General features: G+C 32.1%; 1 protein-coding gene across 1 annotated transcript in view; it reads left to right on the top strand.

Moving 5' to 3' along the window:
* The first annotated feature begins 1,322 nt into the window (after nt 1–1,322).
* The window catches only part of LOC106458180, a 120,800-nt gene continuing 107,422 nt past the window's right edge, over nt 1,323–14,700 (top strand). Inside the window, exon 1 of the mRNA XM_022384653.1 lies at nt 1,323–1,415. Within this exon, the coding sequence (XP_022240361.1) occupies nt 1,373–1,415 (43 nt within the window). The 5' untranslated portion in view covers nt 1,323–1,372. The remainder of the gene's footprint in view (nt 1,416–14,700) is intronic.

The following is a 14,700-nucleotide window of genomic DNA, read 5'->3' as shown; positions in this document are numbered from 1 at the left end:
ACAATACGCAGTTGGTTCTTTACTTTGTTCGATGCATTCACTGATTGATTAGAAGAAAAACGCAACCGTCCCGAAAAGTCGTCATAACAATATTCAATACAAGGTATATGATGGTAAAAACCTTCCCAAAGTCATTCAGGTTAATTTCAGCACGTTAAATACAACAGCATCTTGGTGAAATTCTAGTTAAAATTAATTGAAGAGATCCAAGCCAAGAACATTATACAATAGAAACTAACAAATAAAAACCAATGCACAAGTTAATTAACTGAAGCAGTGAAATGTATTCTGGTAACAGATATATCTGCGGAAGGAAGACCCACACAAGATCGTTATGGCTATTCAAAATCACAATGTTTCGCATTTAAACCACCGTTCATTACCTGCATCTACTGGAAAATAAAGACATTGGAATCTCCCTGTGCGATTGTACGCTGCTTTCCGTAATTCCTAATTAACTGATTAGCCAGTGTTTGAGAAAGCAGGCCTATAACAACGATAACAACTAAACAGAAATATAAAAGTAAAAATAAATAATCTAACCTACTTTTAAGGAAAGTTTAACCAGTGTATTCAAACTGTGAAAAATTATTATAAATATATGAATGTTTTATTTTATTACTGTTCCGTAAACTCAAGTTAGAAATAAAAGAATTTTGAATTCTCTCTTTGTTTACTTGACAAGGAGCCCTCTAGTGGCTCAGTGGTAAGTCTGAAGACTTATAACACTAAAAACTGGATTTCGATACCCGTAGTTGGCACAGCCCAGATAGCCCATTGTGTAGCTTTATGCTTAACAACAAAACAAACAAACAATTTTGACACAGTAAAACGAAACTTAATAATTCCACGAGAACAAGAAGAAAAAAAACACACACATAGTCATAAAACATAGTCATAACTTGTATTAACTGTCTACAGTCTGACTAAAAAAGGTTTTCGTTTATGAGTCTGCAGTGCAATGTTTAACTGAGGGAAGGAAATACGCTAGTTTTCTTGTGATTGAGAATAATTCGTTTACAATTTTTCTTTGACGATATCGTCTCATGCACAAAAAATATGTTCTCAGTTTTAAAAAAGTAAGAATGGGCTTAGTTGGGATACTGAAACTATTAATGAAAGAAAATAAAAAAAATATTTTTAATATAAACAATAAACCTGTCATTCAATAAGAAGCGTTCTATCTTCGTTTCATAGTAAGCCATTAATAGGGCCAGCTCTTAAACATCTAGCAGTTAGATGGCGCTCCTGGTCAAAGTAAACTGAGCACGGAGTTGTCCCACACTGTTTCCACATTGTAAGCTAGTTGTGTGGCTCACGAGGTAGAGAACAGTTGGAATGTAATTGTTTGTGGCCCTGACACTTAAACACTATGTTTACTCTCTTACTTTTGATAAACACTCTTCTTGTGCAAGGTAAGCCAGTTTTCCAATTTTTATATGGTAGAATTCTTCAGCTCAAACTTATCAATTATTTGAAAACAATTATATAGGAACATCAATAATATTGTTCTCAAGATGAAGTTATGAAAAAAAAAAACAGCTCGATACTCTTAAATCAAAACTTATAGGTTTTTGTTTTCTACTATTTGTTTACCAAAGACATTTTGATAACTGCTCAAGAAATAAGAGATTCGTTTTCTAAACATAAATGAATAGCTGTTTTTCATGATCTTTGATCTCTGCCAAAATAGCCTACTACTTACTTTAACATCTTTTATATTGGAATTTAGTAATTAAACACAAAAGTTAAATAAGGTACTCTATATCAAACTCAGTTCTATCTCTTTTGAAAAATATATGATTCGTTTCTAACTACAGAATTAAATTCCATTTGAGATAAATTGGCGTTGGAATGACTGTTTTATTTAATATGGTAGAAAAAAGAAACATTATTTTTTTATTTTTACTACCAGTATATCTATTTATTTATTTGAAATAGAAAAGTATTTTAGGACTTTTTCAAGGATCATATATATATTACTTAGTTCTAACTTCATATCATGAATGTTATATAGAAGAGTAAAAACTGGTCGATTGTAATAGGTAGAAAATAATACTATTCAATTTGAATATCAATGTAATTGGAAGGCTCACGTACCTGCAAGTATCCGGTTCCTTATATCATTACCAAGTTTCGGGAAGTCACTTGTCAACGAAAGCTGGATTCATATAATGACAAATTGATCAGAAAGTTTTAAAGAAGAAAAATCTATCTCTGTGCTTAATAAAATACCCCCCCCCCCGTGGCACAGTGATAAGCCTGATGGCTTATAACGCTAAAAACCGGGTTTCGATGCCCGCGGCGGGCAGAGCACAGTTAACCCATCGTGTAGCTGTGCTTTTAACTACAGACAAACAACGTGTAATAAAATAGCTATATATATATATATATATAAAGATTTATATATACTTTTTGATGAAGTAATTTCTGATTCTCCGTCTTAACCTTTGCCGTTAAGAAAACGTTAACACTAGAAACAGCTTTTATGGGAGTTGAAAAGAGAAAACACGGACATCGCCATAGTCATTATTTAGTCCAGTAAAAACATGGCTACAATAAATAATTTTGTTACAGTTACATCTTAAAAATTTTAAGAAGAAGCAAAGTTTATAATGAGAATAAAAGACATTTAATTAGCTAATAATGCAATCTGATAAGAACTGTTTTTCATTTACTGAATCTGCAATACATACCTCATGGAACGGTCAAAAACAGCGTCCTTTTACAAAGCATTGAAGCTGAGTTTAGTTATCAAGTACATATCCAAGCGAGGTAGGTGAAACTTGCAACCAGTAGGCCTGTATGACGGAAATATTGTCGTTTTCGCTTCTGTTCTTTTTATTACTCGATACTTTTTAAACAATTGCGTGAATATTTGATATATGTCTTGGACATTTTAATACTTGGACCTCAGAGCACGTGATATTTACTTCATAAATTTACAACAAAATCCTCCTTGGAGGCAGAAACATGGATCTTTAACACTTTTAACCTAAATTTTCTTTGGAGCCAGTAGTGTCTGCTGCATTAAAGATTTTAGTTAAATTCTTTCATGGAGACAGAAATACCTGATAGTTTAACCATTTTAAGCCAAAATCCTCCTTGGAGACAGAAATATCTGATGTTTAACCATTTCAAACCAAAATCCTCTTTGGAGACAGAAATGCCTGATAGTTTAACCATTTTAAGCCAAAATCCTCCTAGGAGACAGAAATATCTGATATTTTAACTTTTTTTTTTACCCACAATTATCCTTGGAGACAGAAATACCTAACAGTGCAACCATTTCTAGTCAAAATCATCCTTAAAAACAGAAATACCCGATAGTATAACCTTTTAAAACCAAAATCATCCTTGTAGACAGAAATACTTGATAGTTTAACAATTTTTACCAAAAATCATTTTTGGAACCTGAATTTGGGTATTTTGTGATTTTCAACTCAATTAATTCCTGGAGCTTTAAATCAGGGTATTTTCACATTTTAAGCTGATCTATCCTTGGAGCTGTTAATGTTTATTACTTTAATAATATTTATAATATAAAAAAAATCTTCTAACACTGAGCATCTTATATTGAGAAGAACACTGCCATAATATTTAAACTCGTGTTTGCTAACTAATTTAGTAACAACTATAAAATAATAACAAATACACGACTCATAGATACATATATATATATATATATATATATGTTGTTATTATTCACACATGATGTTTACACTCGTTTAAGAAAGCGATTGTTGATTGGTTATGACAGATCACATGCTGCTGATTCATTTAAGTCCATTAGGTGTCCAAGTTTTTTGTGAAGCATTTAGTAGCTCCATACAAACTATAGAAATAATTTGCCTCGCAGTTGAAAATGAAACTTACACGTATTTGTACATAATTCAGTGAAATTGTTTAAAAAAAAATATGTATATATATAATACACGCATTAATTGTAGCCTTGTCGTAAATATTTAACACTACCAGCATGTGGTTTGAAATATTTTGTGTTAAACGATCTAACAATGTATTTACTCCACATTTAGATTTCAAACTAGGATAAAGTACATGAGTGCTTTTAATAATAGTTTTGCTTATTTTACTGTGCAATACTTGTTTAAATCAGGAATGACAAATTTTAAGGAAACTGTGAAAATCCTCAGTACATTTTTGTAAACCTTGTTTAGATTCAAGTTAAAGAAATAATTGTATATTTAGAATTTAGTATGTTATCAATTTCGCGCAAAGCTACACGAGGGCTAGCGTTCCATAATTTAGCAGTGAAAGACTGGAGGGAAGGTAGCTAGTCATCACCACCCACCGCCAACTCTTGGGCTATTCTTTTACCAACGAATAATGGGATTGACCATAACATTATAACACCCCCACAACTGAAAGGACGAGCATGTTTGGTGTGAGGTGGATTCGAACCCGCGACTCGCAATTTGCGAGTCGAGCGCCCAAAACAACTGACCATGCCGGGCCTTAGAATTTAGTACTGAAATAACCTATGCATTTATTTACTTAATATAATCAACTTCACGCAGAAAACTACGTTTAGAAGTTTTGTTAATTAATACAATTTAGGTACACTGTGGCTCCCTCCGTGGCACAGCGGCATGTCTGCGGACTTACAACGCTAGAAACCGGGGTTTCGATACCTGTGGTGAGCAGAGCACAGATAGCCCATTGTGTAGCTTTGTGCTTTATTTTATAGAGTAATACTCAACGACTATGTCTCATCCGTGGAATCAAACTTTCAGAAGAACAGAATTAACAGCATCACAGCACCATGCTATACATCATTACGATGTATTTTATAAGAAAGATAAATCTCCTGTCATTATAGCATACCGACATTTTCTTAAAAGTATTTTTTTCATGATTTGCATATTGTAAATTGATAAACAAGGTAGATAGCAGATAGTGGTATAGTGAATAAACTGGACATTAATTATCAAACATTAAACTGCCCTATCAATAAATGCATAAGCACAACGGTAAAATACTCGAAAATAAATGTTTTATTTTCGTAAATGTGAAATAATATTTAAACCTAAAAATAAATTTAATTTAATTATATACTGCTGCTACTCGTAATCAATATATGCCCACACTTCTTCTACCTTTTCAATTGCGATATTTGTTTGTTTGTTGTTAAATGCAATGGGTTACATGTGCCATGACTAACCCAGGGATTGAACATAGAATTTTAACGCTATAGCCGCCAAGCTTATCACTGAGCTATCGGAGGCTAAGATATTCGTATATGTGTGACCATATCGCTATTAAGACTAATTATTTTGTTTTAAGAAGACACAGCTTTAAGGAGAGCTTAAGTTTTAGTAAGTAATTTCATTACATTCCTGAATCGTTCAGTTCTACTAATTTGCTATCAAATTACAGACATCAATATCAAGCCTTGAAAAAGTGCACGATATATTTACATGTGACATTTAAAGGACGACATTAATCAGTTTATCTAGTGATACATATAAACACTGATAGGTGGTACCAAAGAACAAATGTTGATATGAGTAGATAAAGTCTTCTGGGAGAATGGAAATAAGTCTGCAAAATGTATTCAGTTTAATATTACTAATTTGATTTGAAAACTTCCTTACCGGAAATCCCCTTTGGATGAGTAAAATAGTCTTGGAAAATGGTAAGTAATGCACGTGTAGTCTGAAGCATAAAATAGCTGCAAGAGCTGTAAAATAGATTACTTAGAAAAAAAAAAGTTGATGAATAATTAATAAATATGACAATTACTATGGTTGGTGAAGTTGATTGCGATATTACACATAACATAATGTGCACCTCAATAGCTTAATATTAATCTAAGCACATCATTTACACACACTAAGTAGTCTTCTTATATCAGCTTACAATTCACATAATCATTACTTTCAATTAAGCTTCTTAGTCCATTTAGTAGATTTGTACCGATACAAGTATGCTTAGCTTACAGATGAGCTAATGAGATAAATGTACATCTAAATGAAAATAATGATTTCATGTTGAACGTAGGTTATTAGAAAAATAATATAAGTATATTAAGCATGTGTTTGGTATAAAGAAGATGAAGTGTGTTCTGATGTCAGATATGTGAATAATATCTAGTTTTGACCTTAACATTACGTGAATTTAGTATTATATAGTAGACAGTTGAGATTGCTTGCATATCTATTATCTTCTAATTGTGGTGCTAAGTTACTTAGGTATGCAAAAAACGTTATCATTATGTAATTATCAAATATAGATACAATGCAAAAAGAATTACCAGTTTCCTTGCGAGATATTTTCGTTTTAATATGTACATATGCAACAGTAATAATAATAATATATACCTTAGAGGAAAATTACCAAATTTTATTAACATAAAGATAAACAACGAAAACCTTTCAAAGAAAGTACAAAGGTAAAGGACAGTGGGCAAATTAGATGTCAACACATGTAGACAATTGTATTTGGTGTGACTTAACGGTAAGTTACACAACTTAGAAGTTTAAGTATAAAAGTAAGAAGAAGAACAAACAGGGCTGCTCTTATTTCCAGTGGGGTTTTCTTCTTTGATATTACTGAAAAGATTGTGTATGAATCGTGGACTCAATTTATCCTCTCACTTACAGCTCCAGAATTACTTAATTTAAAGTTATTTGTAACAATTCCTGGCTTATATTAGGTACATTTCTTAGTTTTCAGATGGAGGAACATTTAAAACAATGGATGCCCCAAAACATCCAATTAGTTTTAGAAAGTGATCCTTCAAGAAGTTTTTAATGTTGGTATAGAAACAGAAACTGAGATACTCACCTTTCATGTTTTAATATCTAGATTTATCGCGTTTTTGTGTCTAAACGATACCAGTTGCCTAAGTAATAATTGCTGACAAAACTCAAGACTTTTGTGTCTCAACGAAACTTCCGGATTCATCCTAAGAGGTTGTACATATTTGGAAAGCTGCAATAAAATAGAACGAGTTTCAGAATAACGTATTATGTTTTCCTTACAAAACTACCTCGTGTTGCTAGAAGAACATTATTACAGTAAGCTTTCGAAGAGCATTATTCTACAAAGTAGAACATTTAAATTTAATATTTTTTGTTTACAGTGTTAACCTAAGATCCTAATAAGATATAATGAAAATATATATCAATAAACAGCCTATAAGATGGGTTAAGATGAATATTAATGGACTACTTTTATTAAGTAGTAAGGCTATATGTATTAATGTAAATAGGTATTCGAATTTAAGGGATCATATTACTTACAAGATATAATATTAAACAATGAAAAATCCTTCTACAAAGCTGATTGTATACTCGCATGTTTGAAGTAAGCTGCTGGCAATAACGGTGCTTTCATAAGAGTGAAAGAAAATGCATGAATTATTAAGTGTGTAATTTAATATATGAAATATTTGATCTTTTTAAAGTGAGTGCTAGTTTAAAAGAACTTAATAAAATAATGTTGTTTCTATGCATAAAGTTATGATGGTAATATATATATATGTATTACATGTGTCTGAGAATGTGTCACGGACTAGATTTAATTCGCGAGTTCTAAACCGAGGGTGCATTTCAGTAGACACCGTATAAACTTAATTTATTTAAAGCAAAGAGAATTTGAAAAACCAATAGAAAATGATTATGTATCTCTCATACATTGTTGATAATATAGCTACAATAAACAGTAACAAAATACAGTGGATTGTTGAACAGATAAACAGACCAGTAGAAACAATGTAAACAAAACAAAAGTAGCAAAAATACTTAAACAGTTAGAATGCATGTGATATATTCTTGAAACGATAATATGACATTACATCCAAACATTCACCTTGAATAACATGAAGATTTATTATTTCCATTGATGTTAGGTTGTCGATAACTTTGAATATTATTTCATTATCAGTTGTTGTTTTTATGTTCTATTTTATCTTCACAAAGTATTAAAACTTTATATCCAAACTTACTGTCATATGACCGTAAGATATTATGTTTGGACTTCATAAGCCTGCTTGTATGTAAAGACTTTTACGATAAAAAAACGTTAAAAAGAAGGTATTTATTATTACATATCCAACACATTAAATAGTAAAGGATGAGGGAGATATTTCTTTAAATTTTCAGGCATCAGGATTCTGTAATTAAAACAAATTATGAACTAGATAAGTCTTCTCATTCTGTGTAAAAAATACATGTCTTATTTCCCTATCAATATTCGGCAAGGTAGGACTGTTATTTTGAGACGGGTCTACGTTTATGGTTAGGTATTAAGTTGACGTATTTCTGTGATGTTCCTTACTGGATAAAAGAATAACGTGTGTGATGCCTACACGTTTAGGTATTAAAACCGTATAACTTGCTGCTTCTCTTCTAATACTTTTTATTGATTTAAAATCGTTTTTGTAACTTTTTCTACAAAGGCTTTCCACTATAATATATTTAATATTTCACATACAAATATATCGACTTAGAGCAATTTTTTGCGGTAAAAGAACAGAAGAATGATGGCAAAAACTACTTTAGGTTTAAGAAATGGAATATCGAAAACGTTCAGACAATTCATCACAGAAAATGGCATTCTCGTGGCAGAGGAAACTATACAGGAACAAAGCATAATTTCGATACGTTATTACGACTACGTAGTATTTTCAATATACCTTTCACTCCTTTACATACAAACATATTGGACTCCGTAATATGAAGATGGTTGTTTCCTAAATACGTAAATCTTTATCTGGCAATTGCTAGTGGTCAATCGACCAGTCTTTACTAGTGGATATCTAATGTTTGCTAGTGGTCTAGTGGTCAATCGAACAATCTTTACCAGTGAATACTTAGTATTTGTTAGTGATACAGTGGTCAATCGACCAGTCTTTTCTAGAGAATATTTAGTATTTGTTAGTGGTCTAGTGGTCAGTCGACCAGTCTTTACTAGGGAATATTTAATATTTGCTAGTGGTCTAATGGTCAATCGACCAGTCTTTACTAGTGAACGTTTATATAATATACAATAATATAATTTTTACAGGTAAATCGCTGTAGGTGAATTGATTTAATATTATAATGAATAATTAGGAGAAATAAGTTATGACTGTTTGCTGGGCATATTCCTAGAATAAATTTCAATTTTGTTTAATAACAATAATAATTTCATGTGTGTTATCTCATAAAAACAACATCTGTTTCGGAAATCTTTTAATAATTTAATTATACAATATAGTTTGGCTTACGCAATCCCAGATGCTAAAACTTTCCTGCTTTATTGTTATTTAAAGTATCTAAGTTAAATTCATGTATATAGAATGCAATGGTTTAAAATCTGATAAACATACAAGACATCACAAGCTCTCAGAAGAGATTACGAGACGTGAAGTGACGTAATATTGGTGATGAAAAATCTCATCAAAGTATCGCAGGTAATCCTCAAATGTCGGGAGATATATAAGTAGAAATTGAACAGGTGATTTGTAACATACCACGAAGTGTGTAGTGTGTGGTGGCGGTCTGGTATTCATCAGTGACGAGGTCATATCGAACACAAACCTGTGTTGTGTGTTCTTCGAATAATGTTTCTCGTTCCCTAAAATACTGCAGAGAAAACAAGCAAACAAAAATTGCTATAATTAAATTAATATATATCAAAAATGAATATTGAGTAAGTAGGTCTCTATCTGTTAATAGGTTATAGCTAGTTGAAACATATTTACTAATACATCATTTTGATAAAATACTGTCCTTTAAAGCAATATGTCTTTAGTCTGTAGAAATATTGCGTTGTTTGTTTGTTTTGCTGAAATTTCTGCAAAGCTATACGAGAGATATCTGCTAATGTTGAAGTGATTGACTAAATAAAAGGCAACTAGTCAACACCCCCACTACTCTTTTACCGCCGATTAGTGGGATTTACTACAAATTATATTACCTCTACGGTTGAAAGGGCGAGAATGTTTGGGTACGGGTTTCGATTCCGCAGACTGCGAGTCGAGTACCTTAACCACCAGGCCATGCCAGTCCCTGTAGAAAGAAAGCCCAAATTTTAAAAAAGCAGCGGGGTTATCGGGTTTGTTGCTTTGTGAATTTTTATCGATGAATGCAATATAATAATAAATCAAATAAAACAAGGAAACAAAAATACAATACAATAAAATAAAGGTTAACCGGAATTTGTAATGCTTTGACTATAACTCAACAAAACCAATGTGTATGAAAATAACGTCAGACCTCACATTCAGCTCAGATGACATACAAACGATTGCTCAGTCAGCCTACGTTATATATATATATAATGGTCTCACACAATTTTATCATATCACTTTAAGGTGAATTATAGAGTTTAAAGTACTCGATATTGTTCATGAACCATGGCTAGATTTCAAAGAAAACATTTAACCTTTCATTCACGAGCAAGGCAACCATTGAACAAGTGGAAGCTGGCCAATCACAGAAAGCTGTTGTGACTTGGCTACAAGTGCCGTTAACAGAAACTTAAGCCGTTTAGGAACCAATGACAATAGCTCACAAACCTAGGCACGGCAAATCGTCATCCACAATACAAGCAGATTACCTTGTAATCTTATAGTATCTGTTCCAAATTAAACACTTTGCCACTGTACAGACGGTTAAAAACCAGATGCCAAATGAGATACTATCTGCTCATAGCAAGGTACAATGATGCCGAGAAAATTTCCAATGACTCAAACACCTGTGGTGCAGTATTCATTTTACAGACGAATAGCGCTTCATTCTCCAATCTCATTTTCATACAGAAACATGACATATTTCATTAGTAAAAGTAGACTTCTATATTCTATGGAATGGTGTCATTAATGTCAAACATATTAAGAACATCTTCTCCATTTCTTTGCGTAGCCAGACGCTTATGCAAGCGGTACTGATTTTAGCTTAAAGGATGATAATGCTCACCTTCAACATACAAATCCCTTGAAGAAAGGATTGGCCAGAGGAAGTAACTTATATGCTCACTACACTTCAGTTCTATTGAGCATGTATGGGATGCTCTTGAAAGAGATGGTCGAGGTAATCTCTGGACTTCATCAACATTCTGGTTTTAACATCGGTACCAGGCTGCCCTTCTTGCTCACCAGACCATGTACTATATAGGAAATGAAATTCTTTGAAATGTAAGTTTATAAATCCTCCTCAACCAGATATTTATTTAAAAGTTTACGTTGAATGTTCTTTTGTTTGCATTCCAGATCAATGTGAAGGATCATAATTTTACTTTCATGAATAAAATTAGCCAAAGGGTGTGGTTGACATTATTTTATAACAGCGGTTTGCCCATTTCATAGCTAAAATATTAAACATTTCAACCAAATTCTAATGTTTTGTGCAGTACAGTGTTTCTTCAGTATCTTTTTTTATCTACCTAGAGATTACTGATCCGTCCAGGTGTTTCTATTCAATATCAATAAAGAATAAAAAAGTAATATATTTTCTCGACAAATAAACAATTGGTCAGTGGTAAGGGTACGTTAAATCATCTCCAGACTGAAAATTTTAGAGAATAAAATCTGTTTTGCGGTAAAATATGTAACTACAAATAATCTAGTAAGTTGGACTTTTGCAGGTCCATTTTAGAGATTTCGTGTCGCTGGTGCCAATAAAGAAAATGAGGCCCTTTTAACAACTGTCTGACTCTAATAATTTTGTATGTGTTTTATTTACATGTCAATTCCAAATGAATAACTGAGTCGAGAAAACAAACAAACGTAAACGATGTTAGTGGAAATACTGCTAAGGTTCCACAACTTACATACTCTCGAGACCAATGTTTACTGTACTGTGAGGCTTCCTCCATGAAATACTCCTAGTTCACTCGTATATTAGTTACTCCTTAAAGTATGGAGAAATCCGAATATATTCTTCCCGGGAACCTATTTGTCTCGGTGTTTTGTTGAAAAGGCACTAGTTATACTTTCACCATCGGCAACGGCTCTAATGTGTTGAGAAATCTATGTGTAAAACAGTAACTCATTCAGTTACAGTGAACATTCGTACTTAATGTGTTTTTTGTCCCGCATGGTTTGTTTTCAAACCATCTCTTTCTTCAATAAGTTAATATTGTTCAAACCAATTACGAGTAATTTATGTAAATAGCCGCAAGCTACATTAAGATACTTCGTTTTAAAGAATAAAACAAATTAAACCAGACAATATTTCCAAATTTTTGCTCATTATTTGTGATTCTACAGTTCATTTATACAAAGGCTTCATTTTTAGTTGCATTTTATCAGACCTACCTTAGTATTAAATCATTGTTTTCTTGAGTGATTTTAAATTCAGATTTTTAAACATGAATTGCAATATTTTGTTTTAAATTCTACAGATGCTGCCAAAATAAGAAAATTCTAATTAAATGACATTAAAGAGAGGACCATTTTAACAAATGTGTGTGTACACATTTTCTAAAGTAAAAACAATTGATATTGAAAATCTTACGTGCCTGACGTAGAAACACAAGTATTCACTAAATAACATATTCACACTGGTTTCTAAAAATATAGACCAATTTTAATTTTGTAAAGATATTTTTCGAGTTATATTTTTTATCCAAGTCTAACCTTTAATTTTTTGCGTGATATCCAGAAGTTTATGAATACCAAAGAGAGATTTTCTCGATCTCAAATATGTTTTTCGTCGAGCCGTTTCCAGAGTGGTGATTATGTGGTCAAGCTAGTTCCAAATTTAGGTATTCTGATTGCTTCCATCTTCATTTTACTTTGATCGTCATTTGATCCACATAATATCTGGTTTATTCCATCACATCTAGAAGTAGCCTGGGAGGGAGAGTATGGTAAAGGTTAATAACGTGCACCATTGACGGATGACTCAATTAAATCTTGCACGTTAGGTGTGCAGAGCACTTTTGAACCTCCGTTATGCTCTGCATCTCATTACATGCGCTAGCGGTCGACTTTCTCTATCTTAATTTTCGAAGAAAGTTACTTTTTCCTGCTACATATATTCCAAGATTACAAGAGTACATGGGTATTGTACATCTAAATGAAGTCAGTTATATTCTTGTAAAAAAAACATTAACTTTGATAAGAGATATTCATATGCTTTCAATAAGTTACATCTTTGCATGTTCTCACGAAAGTAATTAACTAAAGTTTCAATTTCAAATTCTCGCTTCTCATGCGACAGCTACGTCACAGCAATATTATTTGTTAATACACACTATAGCACTTTTCATAATATTTGACGCTGTAACCATTCTTAACTGTATCAATTAAAACACATAGTATAATCTTCGGCTTTATAACTGAGGCCTAAAATTGTGTAATTCTGTGGTGTAAAACATCCAGGTCTACAATATTAAGACAGTCATCAGCCTAGAATATGTGAGGAAAATCAAATTCAAATTTTGATGTTGCTTCAAGTGTATTTTAGGCAGTGTAGACATATAGTGTTGGCCTTAAAGGACTGCTCCTACCTGAGTGGGACGAAGTATCGACTTGTTTACTGACATATTCCTTAGGTCGAAGTCAAAGTTATTAACTGTATAGGGAATTTTTATTGGTCCTACGATAGAGTTACTGCTTATGTATTTGTTACTCAACGCATCCCATGATACACCTGCTCTCACAGAGAAACAAGAGCACAGGGAAAAAACTTTCTCTCAGGACTGCGAAAACCAGTAAAGAAAAAAAAATATTTCAGTTAACAAATTTGACTTCGACCTTAAGAAGACCTCAGTATAGAAACCAAAACGTTGTCCCATTTTAAAAACAGGCAGCATTCTATGAAAACTCTACTTCAACTACCGATGCTTTCCGTTGCATTCTTCTTAATTAACCGTTAAGAATTCCAATTAGAGAGGTATGTAAATGTCTTTGAATGTCTATCTTTTTTTGTTATTGAGCTAGAGACTTTTCATTCAATGCGAGAACTCATATTCTAAGTATGGCAGCCAAAAGCCTACCTGAAATAGTATTTGTTTGCAAAACACGAAATTCAATGTTATGCTGTTAAACGTCTGAGCTAAGAAGCTCGTTCATCCCGTCAAAAGTGATGAAATACCTACCATCACATCCCTATTATTTAGTTTAATTGTGTGTTGTAATTTCTCAATTGTTTATTGTCATTTTGTTGCAATACATGTAACTTACTAGTATGCTATAGGTTTAACCTAATTCGTAATTAAACACATTCGTTTTCACTTTATTGTAGCCTAGTCTTGTTTTAGTTTCAGCTGATCAACTGATATTTTTGTTGAAGATTTAAGTTTCAGAAAATTAATAACGTTGCTATGACAGCTTAATTGAAACTAATAGAAGTATTCTTAGGTTTAGAATATCATTCAATGATCATTTACTACTGTATTATAATCTTAGAGTCATTTCCCTTCTATTAGTAGTCTAGAAGATACTTATATCTATCAACCACTTTAAATAAAATAACTAAACCGTGTAATTGGGGTTCTAAGTTATTCCCATTTTAAAGCTCGCTTCATCTACAATATTGCTGAATATTTTATTTTAGATTCCATAAAACTTAGCTTTCTAATGGTCGTAATTATATCAATTACCAAACCTCGCCACCCACTTTCGGCAGACTGCTGATAATTCTGTTAGTTTAGTTTATTGATAAGTAACGTTAAATACAGACTATTTGTATTTTAGTGTTATAGCTAAGTTAAAAATAGTAGTCTTAAAAGTACATTAATGTTTTT

Source organism: Limulus polyphemus, unplaced genomic scaffold (assembly GCF_000517525.1).
Source record: "Limulus polyphemus unplaced genomic scaffold, Limulus_polyphemus-2.1.2 Scaffold21, whole genome shotgun sequence".
NCBI classification, from domain to species: Eukaryota; Metazoa; Arthropoda; class Merostomata; order Xiphosura; family Limulidae; genus Limulus; species Limulus polyphemus.
This window is presented reverse-complemented; position numbering and strand designations above follow the sequence as displayed.